Below are 23,496 nucleotides of genomic sequence, written 5' to 3'. Positions count from 1 at the left end.
CCCTAAACATGAATAATTTTAGGCAGGCTTTTCCCAAACTCAGCCCCTGACCTCCATCAGTACTTTAGGAAACTAGTCCATTGTAAAGCTTTTTGTCTGTGTTTTTGAAATATATTTTAAGACAGGCCTTTTATCAGTTTTTTAACTAAGGAGTGCCTTCCTCTAGCTCTGAAAGCTGTCTTTGAAGTACAGTTATTTCTCAAGGCAGATTGCATTTCAAGGCTCCCATATGAGGGAAGGAAAGTAACTTCTGTGGATGTCTTCAGTTGTAAACCTATCTCCTAAAATGAAGATGGGAGGAAGTTCAATTAATAAACACAACTGGGGTTGGAGAGGTGTCTCAGGATTAAGAGAGTGTACTACCCATTCAGAGGACTAGAGTTCCCAGCATCTACATTAGGTGGCTCACAGTTGCCAAAAACCCCAACTCTCAGGGGGATCCAGTTTTCTTCTTGTCTACACAGACACTGAGCAGGTGCCCAAAGCTACACGCTGATGCATATAATTAAAAGCTTAACATTACAAAGACAACTGATCTCACCCCTCATCCTGCCTCAACCCTTGATCTCTCAAAACCTATCTATAGGCACTGTTTTAAGGGATCTGTCAGCTAAAGGCTAGTCAGCACTTTCTTTCCTTGTCACAGCAATTGTACCCATGGTTTTATTGTATCCCAGAAATTATGGCAGGGCAGATTCCTTGAACTAAGGTGGCTGGCCACCTTTAAGTATTTGTGGGTCTTTTTCAAGTAAACATCCTAGTTGCAGACAGCATCCCTGCTGCAGTCTCGCAGAACAAACACAGGGAAGCAGAAATGGCAAGTATCTGCTTGAGATACATTGTCTGTGTGGTTGCTTGGCTGGGATAAAAACACTAATTTTCTTGGCAAGCCAGAATGCATACCAGGTAGAAAATGCATACCACTCAGGGTGTTATGAGCAAAGTGATGCCTGAGTAGACCCCTAACATTCCCAAAGGAGTTGTTCCATGAGGAATAAGGCTGCAAAGGGAGTCTGTGTCACTGTGTCTGACTGCTCCTACCTGCATCAGGGAAAAGAAGTGATTCATTGTTATTCCAACAGAGTCCTGCAGCCAGCTCTCATTAATGATATCAAGCCTCTCTTGCTCCGCCTCTTCCTTCCTGGCATCACAGATGTCCCACAGGCGGTCTCGTAGATCCTGAGTGGAAAGAGAAACAGCGTGACTGTGCGTGGGAGTCATGCCTTGTGCAGCTTCGGTACCAGGCACCTGAGATTTTTTTTCCCTCTGGAGATATCTCTAAAGGAACCATGCCTGACAAGTTCATGTGTTAGATTCATTTATTCAGACAGCAATCACATCTCTTGCTCTCTCAGATCATATGCCCATGGTTCTCATAAGTCCATTCCCATCACATTATCCATGGGTGGCTCTATTTGTGTGTTGGCTTTTTGTTAATAAACTTGTTTGGTTGAAAATCATTTTATTTAAATAAAAAAAAAAAACAACTGTGTATTGCTGGTGGAAAAAAATACAACATTGCACCTGAACCAAGGACCTTAGTTTGTTCACTATCAGAGATAGGGCATCGTTTACCAGAAAAATGTTTGAGATTGATGGGATGCTCAGCAACAGCTCAGCAGTATATCAGATTAAGAACAGTAAGAAAGAATATGAATAGGACAATGTATAGCAAAATATTTATACATTGTAATTGACCTATAATATGGGCATTCAGAGATATTTCATTTATTTTACAATTTATATATAAGTATGCAAAAATTATAATGTCAAAATTATAGTGGTTCTGTGTATTGGATTTTTCTTAAATGTGTTGTTGACATATTTGCATCATCTATTAAATGACTGAAAGCAACATGAGGTGGCTCATTATCTTTATTTTTATAAGAGGACACTGGGAATAGAGAAGGCATTTTCCTTGGGTAAGTAAATGGGGAAGCTAGGATGTGAATCTTTGGGCCAGTAATGCATAGCATTATGTTATGCATCAGAATAGATAGTAGATAAAAGAAGAATTGGAGATGGAAAGTGCTTAAGAGGCTGTTGTGGTTGTTAAATTGTTTCTAGGCAGATACACCTTATCATTCTGTCTTCATGTGTCCAATCATCCTTCCTCAGAGAAACAGTTTAATGGGGGAGGATAGATCCTTGGACATAGATGATGTTGCTGCTGCCAAGTATCACACTAATCTCATTGCCATATCTTTTTACCCATGGAATGTGATGGTTACTAGTGAGTACCTAGGATCGTTGATGTGCAGATAAAATTAGACAGTGGCCGCAACTAGAGCACGCTCAGTATTTAGAAACGACTGTTGCTGCATTATACAATCACTGTGTCAAGACTGTAGCAGAGAAAGGGATGCAAATGTCTTAGTGACAGCAGTTTCAGCGTTTCTTTTCTTCAAGATCATCTACATATAAACTACAAAAATGTGAAAGGATAGAGCTGGTTTTTCAACCACCATTACCTGCGTTTACAAAATGGACCTGAAGTCTGGTGTGGTGGTGCAAGCCTTTAATCCCAGCACTTGGGAGGCACAGGAAGGCAGATTTGGATTTGGGCTAGCCTGATTTATACAGTTCCAAGGCTACACAGAGAAAGCCTGTCTTAAAAAACCAATAGAAAAAAAAAAAATGGACGTACGATAGCCTCATCTCCAACCTAACTTTAACTCTTTGTGCCGTCAAGGGAAGGAAGTTTTGTTAGGCTTTACCATTTTCTCTACTGTGTGCTCCTGCTGAGGATCTACTGTTTCAAAGTCTTAGTGTTTTGAACGAGGTTTCTTAAGGTCAACTATATTGAACCTTTCAAGTAGAAATCATACTTGGTTCCCAGAATCCATGAATATATCCTAATAATAAAAGTTTTGTCAAAAGAGTATGCGTTGTCTTGTTCCTGCCAGGCCATGCTTGCCAGCAATATTTTGGCCTGGGCTCTGGGTTGATATTTTAATTTTAATGTTTATTTTCCTTATTTGCCAAGTAGTCAAGTTATGTTTTCTATTCTCATCAATTCATTTCTCAAGTTTAATTTCTGTATTCTTCTTGAAACTATATTTTATATATATTCTTTCACATATTCAGACAGTTATTCCAAGTAAATAAATGCTTTCTCTCACACACATACACTATATATATTTTTATATAGATATATCATACATACACACATGTATATGTTATCCAATGCTGACATCTTTGAGGGTCATCTTAAAATATTTGTCTAGCTTTTTGTAAACAATTAAATGAATTTATAGTTATTTATTTTAAATATTTAAAAGTAAAATGTGAAGCTATAAAAATAGTAAAAATAAAGGTTAAGTTATATTTAACCTTAGGTTGGAATATTTTTAAATTGGCCAGTAAAGATACTATAATGAAAATTTATATTTTTATTTACATAAACACTAAAAACTTTCTGCATAAAAATTCACCTCAAATAATCAAAATCAAACTGGGAATATGTTTATAATATACCATCAATGAATGGTATTTATCCATAATATATAAAGAAGACATACTAATCAAGAAAGAGAGCCAATTTCAGCAGAAAAGTTAGTAGGAATCACAATCAAGATCCGGAAGAAAGAAAATCAATGGCCATTAAACAAGAAAGAAAGGCTAACTTCAAATCAAAAAGGAAAAATACAAATTTTAAGAAAATTAATATTTTACCTGCTAAGTTGGCAAACATTTAAATATGATAGAATTAATATTGAATGCATTCACATTACCTGTTGCTTAAAGTAAAATTGAACTGTCTATTATTAATTTTTAAACTAAAAATTTTAACTTCTTATTAAATTAAAATAGGAATTTATAAGTTCTCAATATGTCTCATATTAAACATTAGCATAATCTTTCATTCAATAATTTTACTTTTTATTTATGTTCTTAAAAATTAGTCCAAGAAAATTGTTTATTATTAATTGTGTTAGAGGTATGTAGTTGGTTGAAATTTTATGGAATAATTTTATATTAAAAATTGGCACATAACAACATTTTAGTGAAATATGATTAATGATGGAGACATCTTCAACAAATTATAATGTTCACTACTCATGCACTTTAGTCATAAAAATGTTGTAGATGAAATTTTATTCATTAATAAAACTTTAATGTATTGATGAATGAAAAATGGAGAAGAGCAATATGTATAATATGCTACCATTTTTTGAAAATAATTAGGAGTGGTAAATATATTGAATATACCTAGGTAATAATAGTGGCTCTTATTGGCAGAGATTATGTATTTTTTATAATTTCTACTCATTATCTAATTAATCTATAAGACAAATATGGTGCATTTGGATTTAGAAAAGGAATAAAAGAAACAAATGATGTATTTGGACTACCAAATTTCCCCATTTTCTGCCAGCAACCATCTACTATGAGAAAGAGAAATACAGGAGAGCCACTTTAAGGCTGAATTTATGAATGGGTGGGCAAAAGATAGAAACAAAAAGCAGTTGTAGGATTTAATTAGATGCATGATTTTTTTTCCCCCCCTTGAGAGAGGTTTTCTTTGTGTAGCTCTGGCTCTCCTGGAACTTGCTTTGTACACCAGGCTAGCCTCAAACTCACAGACTTCTGCCTGCCTTTGTCTTCCAAGTGCTGGGATTAAAGGCATGTGCCACCACTTCCTGGCTTAGATGCCTGATTTTGTGGAATGTTTAAGAATAGGCAACAGATGAACACCTCTTAGGTTAAAGCCTTTGGCACCTCCCTGTCATCAAAGCCATGATGCTGCCTTGCCATTTTTGTGAGAAATCACAAATAGGTTTCCCAACTGGTCTTCCTGATCTATCACTTCCCTACAGGAGCTTTTAAACCCATAAATCAAGGCTTCCTGTCTATACTATAAAATGACCCCAGGCCTTAGGTAAAATGGTCCCACACAATCCCTCTGACCTCATCAGCTGCCCTCTTGTCTATGCTCACTTTGCTCTCTGCTTCTTGGTAGCCTCCACACACATCAAGGCTCCTCCTGATCTCTCTGCCTTTTTCCCCACTCTGCCTGATAAACCTTCCTCTGCATAAGTATGTGGTTCACTACAGTATCCCTGCCCTCAGTCCATTCAAATGTCTCTAAGCAGGATTTCCACATCCACAACAAGCAAAAGAGTTACAGAAATGCTTCAGCTTCTTACCTGTTTCCTTGATGCCATCATAGATTTACAAAACAAACATAACAATACACTCACCTTATGGTTATTGTTTTTTTATTATTCTGTCTCCTGGCTACCAGCATGAAAATATTTTGGAGTCGCAGACTTTGTTTTTACCTGTTAAACCCTAGCGCTGTGGACATAATAAATGCTTTAATATTTCCTAAACAAATGGTGAACACTGGGGTAGAGTTTGTCAATATGTTGGTTACACAAATGAATATAGAGATATCCTGTATAGAAATCTCCTCCCAGTTGATACATTTGATCTTGGAAGGACGTTGGTTAAGACTCAGGATATTCTAGGTCAGGTGTGGTGCACAGACCATTAATCCCAGCACTTGGGAGGTAGAGGCAGGTGAATCTATGTGAGTTTGAAGTCAGCCTGGTCAACACAGTGAGCTTTAGACCTTCTAAGGATATATAGTGAGATCTTGCCTCAAACAAACTAACTCACTCAAGATGTTCTAAAGGGAGGTGAAATATTCCATCTTGTAGAGAAACTCAGCTCCTTAGAGTCAGGAAATTCTAAATGAAGGCTCATTAAAATTCAGGAAGTAAACAACCCAGAAGCCTGGAGAAGTCCCTCAAACTAAGGTGTCCGAGAGCTCCCCTCCCCCAAACAATACAGGTCATTGTCATTGCTCTTAGATGCTGACCAGAACTTGATAGTAAGACCCTACTGCTGAAGACACCACCTTTATTAGTCCATAGGACCTAGAGAAACCAAGTCAGTATTGACCAGGAAGCGTCTTCCCTTCAAGCGAGCTCTCATAGTGTAGACTGCTGGAGGAAAAAATGCCATCAATAACTTTATCCAGCTGTGAACACCATGAGCTACATTCACATCACAGCTCCATCCAATAGCTTCAGGAGTATTGCAGGAGAGACTGTAGAAAGACTGTAAGAGCCAGAGGTTGGGGAGGACTGGAACAAATTAGTGTTTTCTGGACACGACAGAACTTTTGTACTCAAAAAGCTCAGAGCAGCTGTGGTTGACTGCACAAGACCTGCACAAGATCAAGCCAATTAAAAGTCTAGCATGGAGTTGGGGTTCATGAGCTCCCACCCCAGACTGAATTTCTATGGACAATTGGTGGCTTCTGGAGGAAGGAGAGTCTGTTTTCTCTAGGCGTATGTCTCCTGATAGTTTGACCATGCTCCGGTTATGGCCCATACTCAGAAGCATAGGAGACAGTGCAAATTGAATTTAATAAAAGAAGATAATTTGGGGGAGTTAGGGTGGTAGGGATCTTGATGAAGTTAAGGAGAGTTGAGAGAAATATGTTGTATGAAATCCTCAAGGAATAATATTTTTAAAAGAAGTCCCCGAAACTGTCCAAATACATCGAACTACCTATCCTCAAGCTTATAAAAGCATAAGGGACTATTGAAAGGCATGCCCAACTTGGAACAGGCAAGTCAGTCATGCTGCCTAGGAGAGGCTCTGACAATTCAAACTGCCTAAAAGAGGTAGAGAGAGATCGAGTCACCTGGAAAAGACACTCTCGAACCTGTCAAGCTGCTGGCAAGTTATGCAGTGAGCTCCAGGTTTCCAGGTTTTGTGAGCCATCACTCACGCTGGGTAAGCTTTCAATCCAAATGACCTTTGTGTCAATTATACTCCTGTAAGGAACCCCTCACCAATACTCCTGGAAGGAACCACAATAGCTTACCAAGCTGGGCTGTGGTAGCATCCTTACTTTTGTTCTGGATTCCCTATCTAGACACATTTCCTGAGGAACAGTGTCACACAAGATCACAATAATATTTGACTCTTTGTAACCAATACATAAGATAGGCTCAAGGCATCGTTCTGATGGGAATTGGGAGGGTGTCAATTTACACATGGGCCATGAAGCCTACAAAACTGAATGGAGGTTCTTGTGCACTAGAAGCCCTTCCCTAAAACATCAAGGTAATACACTTGACTTGTGAACTTACAAAAAGAAAAAAAACATATCCACCTGCCTTCCAACTTCTAATTACTGTACCTGATGGAGATATAAACATATGTATAATATGTCAACAGACTTCAAAAGATCTAGGCAATAGAGGCAAGTATGGGTTGTCCCCATTTTCTTTCTGGCTGCTATTAGGCTGTGTAACTAGATTCAGGATGGGCATGTAATAACATGAGGTGCAGCCACAAGTAGGTGGACCAACAGACATGAAGACAGTCTGCAAAGCAGATACCAAGATTGCTCCTGCAATGTTGATGCCAGCTCCTCTTCTCAGAACTGTGCCATATATGAATTCTGAACCCAAAATGCAGAGCAGCCAGTCCTTTGTGGAGTTACTAATGACTGGGTCAAAGTTCAAATCTAATTTCTAATGCTTTCATCCCCAAAGACAGAAAGGGGAATGGAGTGGGGGTACAGGTGAGGAGATGAAAGTGAGGCGACCCTGGCCCAGCGGGTCATAGCAGTCCTTACATTCACTCTTTGGTGTAGTTCAGCCTTGGTCTCCTCATCTTCCCACAGGTCTTCAGGAACAGAGTTGAAATCAGTCTGCCACTGAGATACAAAATTTTGCTTGTGATCTGGACGCCTTAGAAACTCCTTGAAACTTGTTCTGTAAGTAAGGAAGGGAATGAGATGGTTCCTTGTCCTACCTATTCATGACAAAATTCTGACTTTGGGGACTTTACTTACCTAGTTTCATATAAATAAGAAAGCATAGTGTGTTGGTTTTCTCTAAGATACCGAAGTACGGTTTTGATGTGGTTTATGTAGGATTTCTCTATCAGTTCCCAGTAAGGTACTAAAAAGGAAGGCAGTTCCTGTTAAACAGTAAAGCATAGAAGTCAGTGTTTCTGAAAATGAAAATTCTCAGACTAGCTGGGTCACAAGAACACTCGTAATCAAGAGCAAGTCCCAACTGCAACTGCCCGGAGCACACCTTCTGGAAAGTTTTAGTCTTCATCTGTCTCCAGAAGAAGATATTTCCTCTTCCAGATAATCTGCATGTCTTAGCACAGACATTATTTCTTGTAGAAATCCTTCCCTGGCTCAATCAGTTTACAAGATTATCCTCAATCCTCTGAGGCTCTGTCTTAGTATCCTGCACTCCAGTTATTATAATACTGGCAACATTAATTCTGTTTGTGCTTTGTTCTAGAATACCAGCACTGTTAAGCCAGGGGCTGCTGTGGTCTTGATCAGCACTCTAAGTTTTTCCATATAATCACATTGTATGTGGGACCTGGCAAGTCCTCAAAGACTTGAATGAATGAATGATTTCTTACATTTGCCTCAGCTGGAAAACTGTCTTGTTTGAAGAACACTTTGTGTTCCTGTCAGGGTTGGAACAAGTTGTTTCTGTTGCCTTCCACCAGGACAATCTTTACTTGCTGTGTATTATGTGGGACTCAGAAAGTTTTTCTTATGTTATCTCCAATCATGCAAACAAGCAATCAAATATAAAACCAATGCAAATGAAATAAAATTAAAAGTATACATTATATTGAATATAAACTTGATATATAATTATCCTTTTTTATGACTATACACTTATTTACCCAAACATCATTCATGAGGTACTTACAAATTATCTGGGTTAATTTTTTCTTCAATTACAAAATTCTAAATACTAGAAACTTTTTTAATAGCTCCGTGAATCTCATGGACACATTAAAGATGACATTTCCAGACAGAATCTTCTGCTGTCACACAAAGCATGTCATTGAATAAGTTCTTTTCATTGTTGAGCGGAAAATTGCTTTCCTGTTTTTTCTACATCTCAGCCTTCACTGTGGCATTTGGAGAAGAAAAGCCCATGCTCCTATTGCCTTTGCTATGACCACTTGATAAACATCACCAGACTGAGTCTTTTTGGTGAAGACAGAGCAATGCTAGACCGAGAACAGATCCAACCTGTTCTATCATTACTTAAGTGCCTTACCATGTATTCCTAAGCTGATCACAAGGGAATCATTGAGGGTTTAGTCACCCTACATATCATTGCTTTAGGAAAAAGGCATTTTCCATTGAATAAATCAGATTCCCCTAGCCTTGGGAGCTTATATTCTGGTGGGAGAGGAGAAAAGGTTACTCAGTTACAAATGATTAAGTAAAGCCGGGAGTCGGTGGTACACAACTTTAATCCTAGTACTTGGGAGGCAGAGGCAGGCAGGCAGATCTCTTTGAGTTTGAGGCCAGCCTGGTCTACCCAGTGAGATCCAGGGCATGCACCAAAACAACATGGAGAAACCCTGTCTCAAAAAAAAAAAATCAAAATAAGCAACATAAGCTCATGTGTCTTCATCATATCCCTCTTCTCTGGCCCTTCTGCTTCTCTCCACCTTGTTCGGTGATCTAAACAGCTTCAGCAAAGTTCCCTTTCTCTATTTCTTGACAAAAATATTCTATTCTTCTCTGGTGGTTCCTGTAGGAACCCCATGTGAGGACTTTATCTTGAGTCATATGACCCTCTCTGTGTAGACATCCTCTTGAGATCAAGGAGGTCTTGTGCTTTCCCCCCTCCCACACTCTTAAGCATTAAGTTCACAGTGACTCTCAACTGTCCCTTGCTGTGAATGTTCAAGCCTCACCTTTGTATATTTCCCAATGTATGGATGATATACTTGTAAACACTGTTCCATTTTCTTTCCTTGACATTCATCTGCTTCTTACAAGAGTCCATCCCAAGATTTATGCATGTGGACTTATATCCTATCTCAATATTAATGATTTTTTATTTTAACGTTTGTCCTCTATAGTGTTATTTCCTTTGAGCAATACCAAGGGATAAGATTTGAGTACTTTTGTTTTTCACTCCCCACCCAATACCCAATGATGATTATATTTTGTTCCGTCAGACTCCTTCTCTTCTGTTTCTGTCACAAACTCAGAACATTTTGAAAATGGGTGTGGAATGTATCTCTCTCTGTCTGTATACATTTGAGGTAGTTTCTTCTTGGCTGAGTGATACCCATTATATATGAGCATACATACATACATGCATACATACATACATGAATATATTATTTAAATGTTTCATATTTAAATATTTTCCAATTTTACTCATGGGACTTGTTAATCAATTAATCAGAAATCTATTAAGAATATGTCACATACTGTTGACTATGTCTGGTTTTCCCATATGCTGCATATTCTCTCCCCAAAGAACTTACAGCCGAACGTGGGATTAAACATCCCCAGAGGGGATTAATATCAACTGCAACACAACTCCTGCAGTCAATGTGTGGCTCTCAGATGCCTGGTACAGATGGACCTTGCTGAGTTTATCAGTGCAAGAGACCAGTGTGGACTAGAATAAAAAATAAAAAGATGGAACTGATTCTTATAAACATCTTCTTGTCTTGTATTAGAAAAAAAAAAGTGTGTGATTTCCCCAAGTTCACTGATTTATCTTTTGAAGCCCCAGGTCCAGGTAACAAGTGCTTTACCTCTGTCATAGGAAAATGGCCCTTTGTGTACCTCCTTGTCTAGCATACTTATTATGAGTTCTCTGGTCAGGTAGCTGTCTTAAGGTTTAGTTAGATTCATATGTTGCTTTCCTCTTCTAAAATGTCAGAGATTAAATTTCATCTGGAAGTATTATGCTTCATCTTGAAGCATTTATGCATGGATGGGGGACTGTAAATTTGCTGGGTATGTATGCAGCAGAAGTCATGCTTCTAGGAAACTGCATTTCTGCTTGTCCTCAGGGAGAAAATTGGTACTCACAGAAGCTATTTGTTCTCCCGAGCTCAATACTCAAGAGCAGTTTCAAAGTATGACCCAGAAACTCAAATCCACAGGAGAAATTGAAATGCAGTTCACTGACAAGCCTCTAGCAAATTTCTCACTCTTTCCCCCACTTCAATACTGTGGATGAAATCCAGAATCTTCTGCACTCTACCAATGAGCTGCAACTCCAGGCTTATCTCAGTTTTTGATAAATAGATACACAGTCCTGACTTCAGAAGGATTGTTAGATGTTACAAATGTGGCAAAACTTGATGTTAAAAGGATAAATTATTCTACTCTTTTCATGAGAAGGTTGCCATACCTCGGGTATAGGCTCATTCACGTAGATCCACTCTTCTGATCCTGGCTTAGGTGGTCCTGGTGCTGTTGGTGTGGGTGATGTGTCTGCAGAGCCACCAGGTGATTTCTTTGCTGGTGTTTTTCCTCCTTGTGGTTTTCCTTTAGGAGAAACTTAAACATGCATATGAAATCATTCCAGTACAAGTAGGTGAACGGGATAGGTTTCTGAATATGACAAAGTCTGTGATTGTTATGGGATTCAGGCCACCCATTGATTACTCTTGCCTTCTTCAGGCAGTTTTACCAACTGGAAGATATAATAGAAGAAATGCCGCATTTGCCATGGTCCCTGCATTAATGGATATACTACTCCTAAGGAGTTGTTTTCTTATTTAAAGGAATCCAGCAACTGGAATCTGCCTGGCTATTATAACTTCTGGCATTTTATGTTCACTCATGTCTTGCTTCTCTAATCCATGTGTGGCTCTTATAAAATTTAGGCTTTACCACAAAGTGTGTTTAATTTCCTACTGTAAAAACTGGTAATTAAATTCTTCATGCCAAATGAGAAAAAAGAATGTCTAGAACATAAGTGGGGCTTGTTTGTGTCCCTTGAGACCCAGAGCAGAGTTTAGAGAAAGATCATATGTAAGTAAGTTTTATCCAGAGAAGGTAAGGCTACAGATGAGACAGATGAGAAAAGAGGCCACTAAAGACGCCGAACCTTCTCATATTCTCTATAGGTTGAAAGGATTTCTGAAAAAAAGTATTTCTTGCTATGGTCAGGCTTTAAATTTCAGTCTAGAAGAGAGGGAAGGAGGCACCGAGGGTGGTAGGAGTGGAAGCAAAAATGTGAGAGTAAGGGAATAGAGGAGGAGGTAAGTAAGCAGGAGGAGGAGAAGGAGGAGAGGAGGAGGAGGGTGAAGGAGGAGGAGGAAAAATGGGAAGAGGGGGAATAAGTAGTCTGTGTTGTAATTTAGAATCTGAACAGAAATATACTTCTCTTTCTCTAACAAAGAGAGCAGTTACACAGTTGTCTTATATTGTGAGCACAGACACACTGTGAAAGGATATATATATATATATATAGTCACTCAGGCTCAATTCTACCTGCCTTCAGATTAACTGCTGAAAATTGTACATGCAGTTGAGAGATAACTATAACATGGGGAGCACTTTCGTTCTCCTAAATACATATTCTAATGAGTATAATTTAGTGATGCTCCTTAGCTTATTTTGTCTTTATGCTAATTAAAAGGAATAGTTTATAAGTAGAGAAAGTATTACCATTTATGACTTTGGGTAGTTCAGGTGATTTCTTCATATATAATTAAACCAATATCCGTTAATCATTCATACACCTGCAGACTAGCTAAAAATGTTCATAATTTGATATATTTTCTGTATGATTCTTCACCATTCATTCTGAACTGTGACTTTTTTTTTCGAAAGAGGGTTTCTTTGTGTAGCTTTGGAGCCTATCCTGGACCTTGCTCTGTATATCAGGCCGGCCTGGAATTCATAGAGATCTGCTTGCCTCTGCCTCCTGAGTGCTGGGATTAAAAGTGTGTGCCATCACTGCCTTGCTTGAACTGTGACCATTTTAAGGCAGAGTCCTCTAAGCAGCATCTCCAGAGGAAAAACTGTGTAATTATAAATTGAGGACTAGAATAAGCTTTCCTCCCCCCTTATTTTAAAAATATTTTGATCCTTTAGTGAAAATTAGGAGAGATGGAGTATTTTTTGGATAACTGTGCTTTGAGACCATATTAAATGTATCAAAATTTAGCAATAAAAATGGTGAGAGAAGGAGGATTTTCATTGGAAATAAATGTGTCTATACCTCAAGGAGTGAAAGAAGTTACTTTGAAATAAAATCTTTATTAGCTATTTAAAACTAATGAGGAACACCATTGATGTATTCAAGTTCTATAGTGACATCATCGAGTTCTTGCTATAGCCATTCCTAATGGGTAAAGGGTTTGGAGGAAAACTCCTGTTTGGGACATCATACACATCAATTTTAGGAAAATTTTGTTTAATAATGATAACTTGATAGGGTCAGGCAGATATCCTCTAAGCCAAGCTGATTTATAAATTAAAAATAAGTCACAGAGAAAATTTCAGTTTTAAGGCAATGTAGTAGATCAATGTTAAAAGTAAAGACCTGGTTAGATAGAGATGAATGTAAATAACAAAAATACAAATAGTGGTGATTTAGTAAAGAGCTGAGCAATGAAAAGTCAGAAGTTTAAAGCAAAATTTAAATCCAAGAATGCAAATAAGTAACTGTAGGATATAAGTAAACTGCATTGATGGATGAGAAGAGGACATTACAAAGATCTGGACATTTTCTAGTTAACTTAAGTGTTTCTCAGGTAGGGAAGAGAGTTGGAAGGTGACTTTTGTTGGGAGGAGGTAGACATAGAAAGTCTGATTTATATATTTTGAATCAAGATGTTATTATTATTGTCATCATCATTTGTTGCTTTTCAGTCCTAAAATATTCTCTGTGGGGACCCTATTTAATTAGTATTTTTCAAGTTGAAGGGAAAATATTGGTTAACAGTGATTACTTTCATATTTCTTAAGTTTAGCCATGTTTAGCAAATGCAACCTTTTGCTAAACCATACATAATATTTATGGCTGACTAGGCTGCCAAGAACAGCTGCCAAAGTTAAGATGCAGGTCAGTTACGTTGAACATTTTAGCACAGAGGTAGAATAGATTTGAAGGAACACAACCAGGGAGAGAAGGTCCCAGTGTTAGGTGAAGAGTCAGAGATTGAGCACACACCAGCACTGTGCTGAGAAGGAACATTGGCAAAGCTCATGGAGGAATGTGTTCTCTGCTTGGAGTCCTAGGATTTGTATTGTTCCTCATCATGGAGTCAGATATAAGAAACTATAAAGTAATAAGATAGATTACGTGAGATCATTTATGAAATCCACGTCTAGTATAATTGTGCTTAGAATCTCATAAGTGATCAAACCCCTGTACAGCTACAGCAAAATTGCAACACTCAAGGCTCAGGACATACCACACAAGAGGGGGCAGGATGATTTTAAGACAAGACCTGGAAGACCAGGGCATCTGCTGTGAGACTGTGTCTTATATATAGGACTGGGAAATTACACTCATGAAATCTTGGTAATATGGTAGCCTAAACTAGACCTGAACAGTGACGCCACCAGTTGACAAGCCAACGTGGAAGAGGAAGGCTCACAAGGCTCCACACCTATATGAGGAGAAAAGTAATGACTGTTGAGAGATGGAGAATCACTCTTCCCAAGGGATGAGTCTCCTAACTGGTTATCCAGCCCCAGGTGATCAATCCTAAAAACATACACACAAGAGAAACAAGAAATGAACTTAAGAGGTCTTATTTATATATTTATATGAATGTATATATGTAAAAATAAAGAAAAAGAAAAAAATTACAGAGGTGAGAATATATATTTAACAATAATACTTGAAGAGAAAATAATGAATTTGAGAAGTAGGGGGTAAACAGGAAGAGTTTGAGTGAAGACAGAAGGTATGGTGGGAATGATGCTAATACAGCAATTAGGCATGTATTTTGGAAAAAATAAGAATTTAAATTAAAAGGTAAATAAAAGTATGATGCCACTTATATTTTTATGTTTTAAAGAGAAAATGAGAGAGGATATGCAGTCGGGAGAATGAGATGTAGGGATATAAGAGGAATTAAGCATGAACATGAGGAAAATACATTGTTTAAAATTCTCAAGGAATTAGTAAAACATTTATAAAAAATTTTAAAGGACATGAAGTTGGGAGAGAGGTGTGTTAGGGGCAAGGTGAGCTGGCAAGGGGAATAGAAAGACTATGATTAAGAATGTTATGTACATGTGCGAAATTTTCAGATAATATATAAAAATCTTGTTTAAAAATAAGTATTTTAAGATCGTCATAAGATTGAGCAATTAAGATTTCAAAAGAAAAAAAAGGTCAAGACTGATCCAATACTCAGAGAATAAGAATGAGTCAATGATGGTACCAGTAAGAAATAATAAGTTTGAAGAAAGAAGAAAAGAAATAGTATCATGACTTGTAAGAGAGACATTAAATATAACTGTGATTCAACGGCCTGTGAGATTAAAAGAAAATTGTGTCCAGTATCAATAATATTAATTTCAAATATTAAAAAGTCAAATAGTATAACTTCCTATTTGAAGTAAATATTGTTTTGTTTGTTTCAAGACAGGGTTTCTCTGTATAACAGCTCTGGTTGTCCTGTGAAATAAATATTGTTATAAACACCAAAACAATAGAATTTCTACACTGTTGAAAGTAAGAGGACTTCTAAATCTGATTTAAAGTTCACCTCTAAAAATATTCTATCTATGTATTTAATGTTTGAGTATTTTGTCTGCACGTATGTAAGTGTACTACATTTCTGTGAAGGTGAGAAAAGGATCACAGAATCCCTGAAACCAGTGTTACAGATGATTGTGAGCCTCCATGTAGATGTTGAGAATGAAATCTGGGTCCTTTCTCAATTGCTCCTAAAATTCATTTTTTTAAGATATCAAAAACACCGATGACAGCTTAAGTTGGAGAGGATGTCTAGTAAGGGGAACACTCCTCCACTGCTGGTGGGACTACAAACTTGTGCAGCCACTTTGGAAAACAATATGGTGCTTTCTCAGAAAATTGGGTATCAACTACCTCAAGACCCAGCAATACTACTCTTGGGCATATACCCAATCATACCACAAGGACACTTGCTCAACTATGTTCATGGCAACATTATTCATAATAGCCAGAACCTGGAAAACACCCTAGATGTCCCTCAACCAAAGAATGGATAAGGAACATGTGGTACATATACACAATGGAGTATTATTCAGTGGTAAAAAAAAAAAAAACAAAAAACCAATGACATCATGAATTTGTAGGCAAATAGATGGAACTAGAAAAAGTCAACCTGAGTGAGATAACTCAGATCCAGAAAGACAAACATGGTATGTATTCACTCATAAGTGGATAGTAGATGCAAAGCAAAGGATAACTAGGCTACAATCCACAACCCTAGAAAAACTAGATAACAAGGAGGACCCTAAGAGGAATGTATGGATCACCCTGGGAAGAGAAATAGATGAGATCTCCTGGATAAACTGGGGGTGTGGGAGGGTAGAGTTGAGGAGATGGGGTTAGGAACATGAGGGATCTGAATGGTGGAGTTGGGTGAGGGACAAAGAAGGAAAGCAACTAAAGAGATACCTTGAGAGAGGGGGCCATTATGGGGTCAGGGAGAAACTTGGTTTCAGAGAATCTCCCAAGAATCCACAAGGATGACTCCAGTTAAGACTCCTAGCAACAGTGGAGAGGGTGCCTGAACTGGCCTTCTCCTGTAATCAGATTGGTGACTACCCTAATTGTCATCATAGAGCCTTCATCCATAGAAGCAGATGCAGAGAACCACAGCCAAGCACTGGGCCAAGCTCAGTGAGTCCAGTTGAAGAGAGGGAGGAGGGATTATATAAGCAGGATCATGATGGGGAAACCCATAGAGACAGCTTATCTGAGCTTGTGGGAGCTCATGGGCTCTCACCTCACAGCTAGGGAACCTGTACGGGAACGACCTAGGCCCTCTGCATGTGGGTGACAGTTGTGTAGCTTGGGCTGTTTGTGGGGCCCCTAGCTGTGGGACCAGGATCTGCTCCTGGCACATGAGCTGGCTTTTTGGAACCCATTCCCTATGTTGGCATGCCTCATTCAGCCTCGATGCAGTGAGTAGGAGCCTGGTACTGTCTCAACTCGATATGCCATGTTTGGTTGACTCCCATTCCTCCCTCACCCTGAGGAGTGGACTGGGTGTGTGGTTAGAAAGGAGGTGTGTGTGTGTGGCGGGGAGCAGAAGGAGAGGAGGGAGGGGAAACTGTGGTTGGTATGCAAAATAAATTTAAAATTTAATAAAAAAGATATTATTTAACCTCATAAACTAGAAAATTAAAAGCTAAAATAAGTTGGAAATTCTTTAATTAGACTAAGTTAATGAAAGCATATGTTTTCCTGTTGAATTTGCATAGTTACTTATGGCTTGTTTAGAGTCTGTATGTTTCCAATTAAAGGTGCTCTTAGTGTTTTCATACTATTATGTCTAATTTATGATTTGGTGTCAAATATGTCTATGTGTGCTTAATATCTCTTTCTCATGAGCATATAATAATACATCCTTTGAGTTTAGTTTGGTGACAATTAAAAAGCAAGAGGTACATAAATAATCAAGAACTGAGTATAAATTACAGCAGTTAGAGTTTCAATTAAAATGTATCTCAGTGTTTATTCACTAACTATCTCTAGTTACATAAGTCTACAATGTGACATAATCATGACGAAATTATCTTTGACTGTAATGTTATAAAGGGGTGTTCATTTCAACATAAATATCCATATACAGCTCATATATATGTGTGTGTATGTGTGTATCACAACAATTAAGAGATGATTTAAATATAATTGTGATACAATTACCTGTAAGATAAATAATTGTGACATTATCAGTGGTATTAATTTCAAATATTAAGAACTGCATATATACATATATATATATACATAAAATTATGACTGTTAAAGACTGTATATGTAGTACTGAGATATGTATTGAGATGAGAATAATATTTAGACTATTTTGTGATTAATCACTCACTTTTAGACTAAAAATACATTGGATAATAAAAGTACACATCCCAAGACAATAATATTGGGAATGTACCCTAAAAGAAGTCAAGTTTATATATTCATTGCACCTCAATTTTAAAATAGTTTTTAGCTATAGCAACAATACAGTCTAACTAACATGCTTTTAGAGCCTAGATGTTTTCTACAAAACTATTCATTCTGTACTTCAAAAATAATATTCATCTTATTTTAAACAAATAGGTAAAACAGATAAGTCTAAGGGAAAGTAGAGTCAAAACCAGGAAATATGAAGGCAGTCATTGTGGTTCCTGCCCTTGCACATGTTCTGAAACTCAGGTGCTACTGTGGCTCCAAACTTCTAGACAGCCAAGATAGGAAAATTGGAAACAAACAAAACCCACACTCATTATACAACCACTCACTCAGTAGAAGGCAACTTTCCATGCTCCTTGATTTCAAATGAAATTTCTCACTGAGGATCTCATATATGTGCTATTGGGTGAGAAAATGACATCCTTGCATTTCAGAAAAAGTAATAGCTGGTCATTATTGATACAATGTAAAGATTTAGCTCCACTTCTATTCTGTTGTGTTAGAAAGAAAGAGGGAGACTGTGTGCCAAAGGGCTTGTTAGTAAATACAATTTAGTTAGAGGCCCAAGAAGGAGCAGCAGTGCCTTTCTGGGAGCAAAGCTTAGCTTGTGGATAACATCTGTAATACCTACGATGATTACTCTGCCTACTAGGCAACCACTTCATTATCTCTTAAAAGTATCACTTTTCTCAGCATGACCTTGGTTAAGAACTAGGCTGCATGTAGTCTGAGGCTGGTTTCTTTGGAATGAGCTAATGATTTACGACTACCCCAAAGAAGCAGTCACTGGATGGACTGCTGTACCTTGTGGCTGTTTTCACTGAGACACTTATAAAATGCAGAAGCACATGTAACAATAGCTAACTTGATTTGTTGTACCTTTCCTTGGAATGCAGTCTCACCTTTCTTTCCTTTTACTTCATGTTGAGAGTCTTGCTTACCATGCTGGATTTCTAAACAAAATTCAACACAAAAATATCATTGGTGACTTACTTCAATAGCCCAGGCTGTTCAATCGCTAAGCAATCAATGATATTTGTGAACAGCATCAAATGGATAGTTTTTTTTTTTTCCTGTGAGTTGAAATCAATCTGAAGATAGACCCTACATTTACTCTTATTGAATGATGTTGTTCATAATTATATTTTATATTGCCATGCTATGAAGTTTAATCTTAGCTTTAATATTGATATTTAGTGATAGGCTTGTTCATAATCTGTAATGGGAGTGTGGAACTTTTCAGGCAAATTGCAAGTCCATTTGAAGCACACAATTTATTTAAATTTACTGTAACAAAATGACCTTTATTCAATAAGACTAGGTTCCCCCAGAGCAAGATGACTCAGCAGGTAAAAGTGCTTGCCTCCTGATGATGCAAGCTTGATAATGTGAGTTCAACACTGAGAAGCCACAGGAATGTGGGGAGAGACAATGGACTGACTCGAAGTTCCACACCTTGCATACCATGCATACACATGCAACATACACACATTAATAATGATATAATAATAATAATAAAATGTTAAAAATATGAAAACTAAATCCCTAATAAAAATGAAACACTTTGAGAAAGATTTCAATAGCAACATTGTTCTGATATGACATATTTTTAATCTCTTTTGGCCATGCACTGTATGGCCAAATGACTTCTGTATTTCTAGTCTCACGGGTTCGAATTTACAATGCAAAGGCTAATTTGGGCACATTTATCTTACATTCCCTAGAACCTAGTTAAAGTATATTGCAGAAAGAGGGAAATGGGAAATTGATAATCTGGAAGTCAAAACTATGTCTCCCAAATAGTAAATAAGGATTCAGTCCTTAAAAAAAAAAGTCACTACTATGTACTGCATTAGTTACCAAAATGATCAGTTATTCCCTTCTCTTGATCTTGGGATATGTACTTTCCTCAATGAGCTGATATGACAGTTTTTAAATTATTATGATGTAGAGAGCTCATCTTGTCCATTTTGGGCATGCTTAGAAGTGATAGTTAAAAATTTTGTAAATGCATGTTACTTTCATTTGAATGTTTCCTCTCTGACAGTCAAAATTCCACAGAAATACACAAGTAAATGACATACAGGACTACCCTTGAAATACGGAGAGGACTTTTTAACATACACACACCTGACAACACATCTCACAGAGATCTGCATGTTTGGATCAGGTAATCGTTTTAAAGAAACAAATTTAATAATTAGAAAATTTTATGATAAAAATATCCTCAGTAACCAAATATATAATTAATTCTGTCCATTAGCACAAGATGACAGAAACAAATAAAATAAGACACTGGCCTTATAAATTTTGGGGAAAATTATTTCTATTGGAAGTAATGTACTGTCTCATTTTTAAGGTTCGTTCCAAATATGTCTGAAATCTCACTGTGTATGAATATGTGTGTGAGACATAACTCAGGCTGCCCTTAAGCTCACTATATAGCCAACGCTAGCCTTAAACACCTCATTTTCCTTGTATCTCTAGCAAATCCTAGGGTTATAGGTTTGTATTACCAGGCTCATCCTAAAAATGAAAAATTTAAAAAAATGTTAAATAATAGCATGGATATTATTATTTTATATTGAGAACTTTAGTTCTAAATTAAATACTAACATTTGATGACAGATTTCATCATAGACCTTTCAATGGAGGGCAAATGTGAAGACTGAATCCTAAGGACAATTGTAGCAGATAAAAAATGGGTATCTGTATTCTAGAATTATACTTGGAACAAATCTGCTAGGATTGAGTGTATTGTGCCTCCTCTCCCAATTTTCATGCTAGTATTTTGAGTGTCATTTAAAAAAAATACTATTTTCTTTTCGAGACAGGGTTTCTCCGTGTAGCTTTGCGCCTTTTCCTGGAACTCACTTGGTAGTCCAGGCTGGCCTCGAACTCACAGAGATCGGCCTGTCTCTCAGAGAGATCGGCCTGCCTCTGCCTCCCAAGTGATGGAATTAAAGGCGTGTGCCACCACTGCCCGGCGGCTAAAAAATACTATTTTCTTGTTAACTTTCTCCTTGAAAAAGTAAAGCAGCCAAGTGGTGGTGGCATATGCCCTTAATCCCAGCACTCTGGAGGCAGAGCCAGGTGAATCTCTATGAGTTTGAGGCCAGCCTGGTCTACAGAGCAAGATCCAGGATAGGCACCAAAACTACACAGAGAAATCCTGTCTTGAAAAACCAAAGAGAGGCCGGGGGGGGGGGGAGAGAGAGAGAGAGAGAGAGAGAGAGAGAGAGAGAGAGAGAGAGAGAGAGAGAGAGAGAGAGAGAGAGAGAGAGAGAGAGAGAAAATTCTTAACTTGCTTGGACAAACTTTTTTTTTTCTCTGAGCTGCTAGGCAGCTCTCTTCACTCTCATGCCCTACGCACTAAGATATCCCATCAGTATTGCTTTGTGCTTGAATGTAATTAGACAAGTGGAAATGAAACGCTGTATAGATGTTTAAGGTCAGGGACCAGCCCTGCCCTTGCTGGGGAAAAAAAAAAAGAGACAGGTACAATCATCAGTGAAGCCAAAACAGATTTATTATTCCTCCAGTGTACACTATTCAAGGTTACAACTTTAAAATAGAAAATAAAGCCTCCAGGAACTTAATATTAAACTTAAATATTAAACTGTGTCAGAATCAGAAAGGCCAGAGATTGGTATCGGGAAGGCACAGTTTCACACTGATATTCTGTTTATAAGAAAGCTCAAAAGATCATGGTGGATAATTCTCCAGCATGTGAAAAAATGCCTTCTGAGTCTAAATCACATTTTAAAGGCATCGATTTTTCTTCTAGACCTTTAAGTTATATTTCCTAATTCCTAATGAATTGTGTGTGTGTATATATATATATACGTATGTATATATATATGTATACACACATATATGTGTGTGTATGTATGTATATATATACACGCATATAAGGCTTTACATTTCACTGTGTTATGCTAAAGGCATTTTTAATATTTATATATCTTGCATTTAGGTAAGCCCGGATTTGTTGAAGCAAAATGGTCTTTAATACATCATTATCTATGCCACTTGAAATGACTTCAATCGTATTAAACAGAACACATTATTTTGCATTACTTTATCTCAAAAATTTTCCTTACTATGATTAAATTGAATTTTGTAAAGAACTACAGAAATACGTCAAATCTTCATGCAGTGAAAATATTGTTAGACAGTTATGACACACCAAGAATAGGTACTGAGCTAGACAACTTCACAGTTAACCACTTATGAGGCCATGTCTCATGCAAAACTGATATTGGTGTCATACAAATGTCACTAGGACAAATTTTGAATGTGTAAATTTTGTTATGTTCATTTTCTGTCATTTAATGTTAAAGTTACAGTCCCAGAGGCTAGGGATCTAGAACAAATTTCATCTAAACTGTATGTTCTACAAGGCTGTTTTTCCATGAACTATGTATACTGAGGTGTCAGATGTGCATGTGTGTGTGTGTATGTGTGTGTGTGTGTGTGTGTGTGTGTGTGTGTGTATACATGCCATGTAAGCACGTGGAGGTTACAGAATGACTTTTGAGACCTGGTCCTTTATTTCCACTGCACAAGTCCTGGGGGATGTGACGTGGGTGCCTGTGCACATTGAACTACCTTGCTGGCCTCATCTGCATCCTTTCTGTAATCACCTTACTGAATAGTTCTAGCTATACAGAAATTCAAGTGTCTAATTAATGTTGTTTGTAGGGATATAAGAGTATCCTGTCTGTACTGATTCTCAATTCATCCAAATGTTCTCCCTTTTTACAAAAACACACTCCTGTAGCTCAGCAGACAGCTGTTTCCTCCTTCTGCCCTAAAGCACTTCTTGACACTCTACAAACTTCCTCTTCCTACCCCAGCTTATGTGCGAAGCAGCTAGCTTGAGTGCAGTGACTCCACATGCCCCGTGGAACAGGTAAGACACTGAGCATTTTAAACAAATGGTTTTTCCTTGAATGAGGATGTAGCTTAGTGGTAGAGCATGTGCCCTGCCCGTGAGAGACCTGGTAGTATTCCTACCACCATAGATATTAAAATAAAATAAAAAAAGAGCATTTTACTTCTGGACAAGGATATTTGTCTCACAGGATTGGAGTCACCAATGTCTGAATCTAGCTAAGTAGCCTGGTGCCGTAGCTCCTCATTCTTTTCTATGTGAAAATAAGAAACTGACAAACAGTGTTATAAATCAGTTTGTCAGTCACCTGATGGTGTTCTTCCCTTTCCAGGAGAAATTTTTGATATCTCACGGTGAAGATGACTCTCCTTGTCTTTCTCTGCTTCAGGAGAAAGGGGAGAAGCAGTGGTAGGAGCCTCAGCAGATGCCGCCTTTTTATCAGTTTCTTTTTCTTCTAATTTCTTTTCAACTTCAGAAGAATGATAAAAACAAACCAGCATTAGGAGTTCCAGGTACGTACTATTTAACTTGAACTAACAAATATAAAAATTATTATCAAATTATAATTAGTGCAATTACTACTGCATATTATATTTGCTATAAAATTACAGCAAACATACTGTACCTAACATTCTTTCATAATTTGGGCTCTTCATTTTTTTTTTTGCCTCATAG

General features: G+C 37.5%; 1 protein-coding gene across 1 annotated transcript in view; it reads right to left on the bottom strand.

Annotated features, from left to right (window-relative positions):
* Positions 1-23,496, bottom strand: part of Spef2 (sperm flagellar 2) — a 170,175-nt gene that overhangs the window by 57,062 nt on the left and 89,617 nt on the right. Inside the window, 6 exon segments of the mRNA XM_028895063.2 lie at positions 1,042-1,179; positions 7,604-7,742; positions 7,823-7,950; positions 11,184-11,332; positions 18,827-18,877; positions 23,129-23,290. Coding sequence (XP_028750896.1) covers positions 1,042-1,179; positions 7,604-7,742; positions 7,823-7,950; positions 11,184-11,332; positions 18,827-18,877; positions 23,129-23,290 — 767 coding nt within the window.

The sequence above is a fragment of the Peromyscus leucopus genome, chromosome 11, assembly GCF_004664715.2.
Source record: "Peromyscus leucopus breed LL Stock chromosome 11, UCI_PerLeu_2.1, whole genome shotgun sequence".
Lineage (NCBI taxonomy): Eukaryota > Metazoa > Chordata > Mammalia > Rodentia > Cricetidae > Peromyscus > Peromyscus leucopus.
Note: the sequence above shows the minus strand (reverse complement) of the source record. Positions and strands in the feature narration are given on the sequence as shown.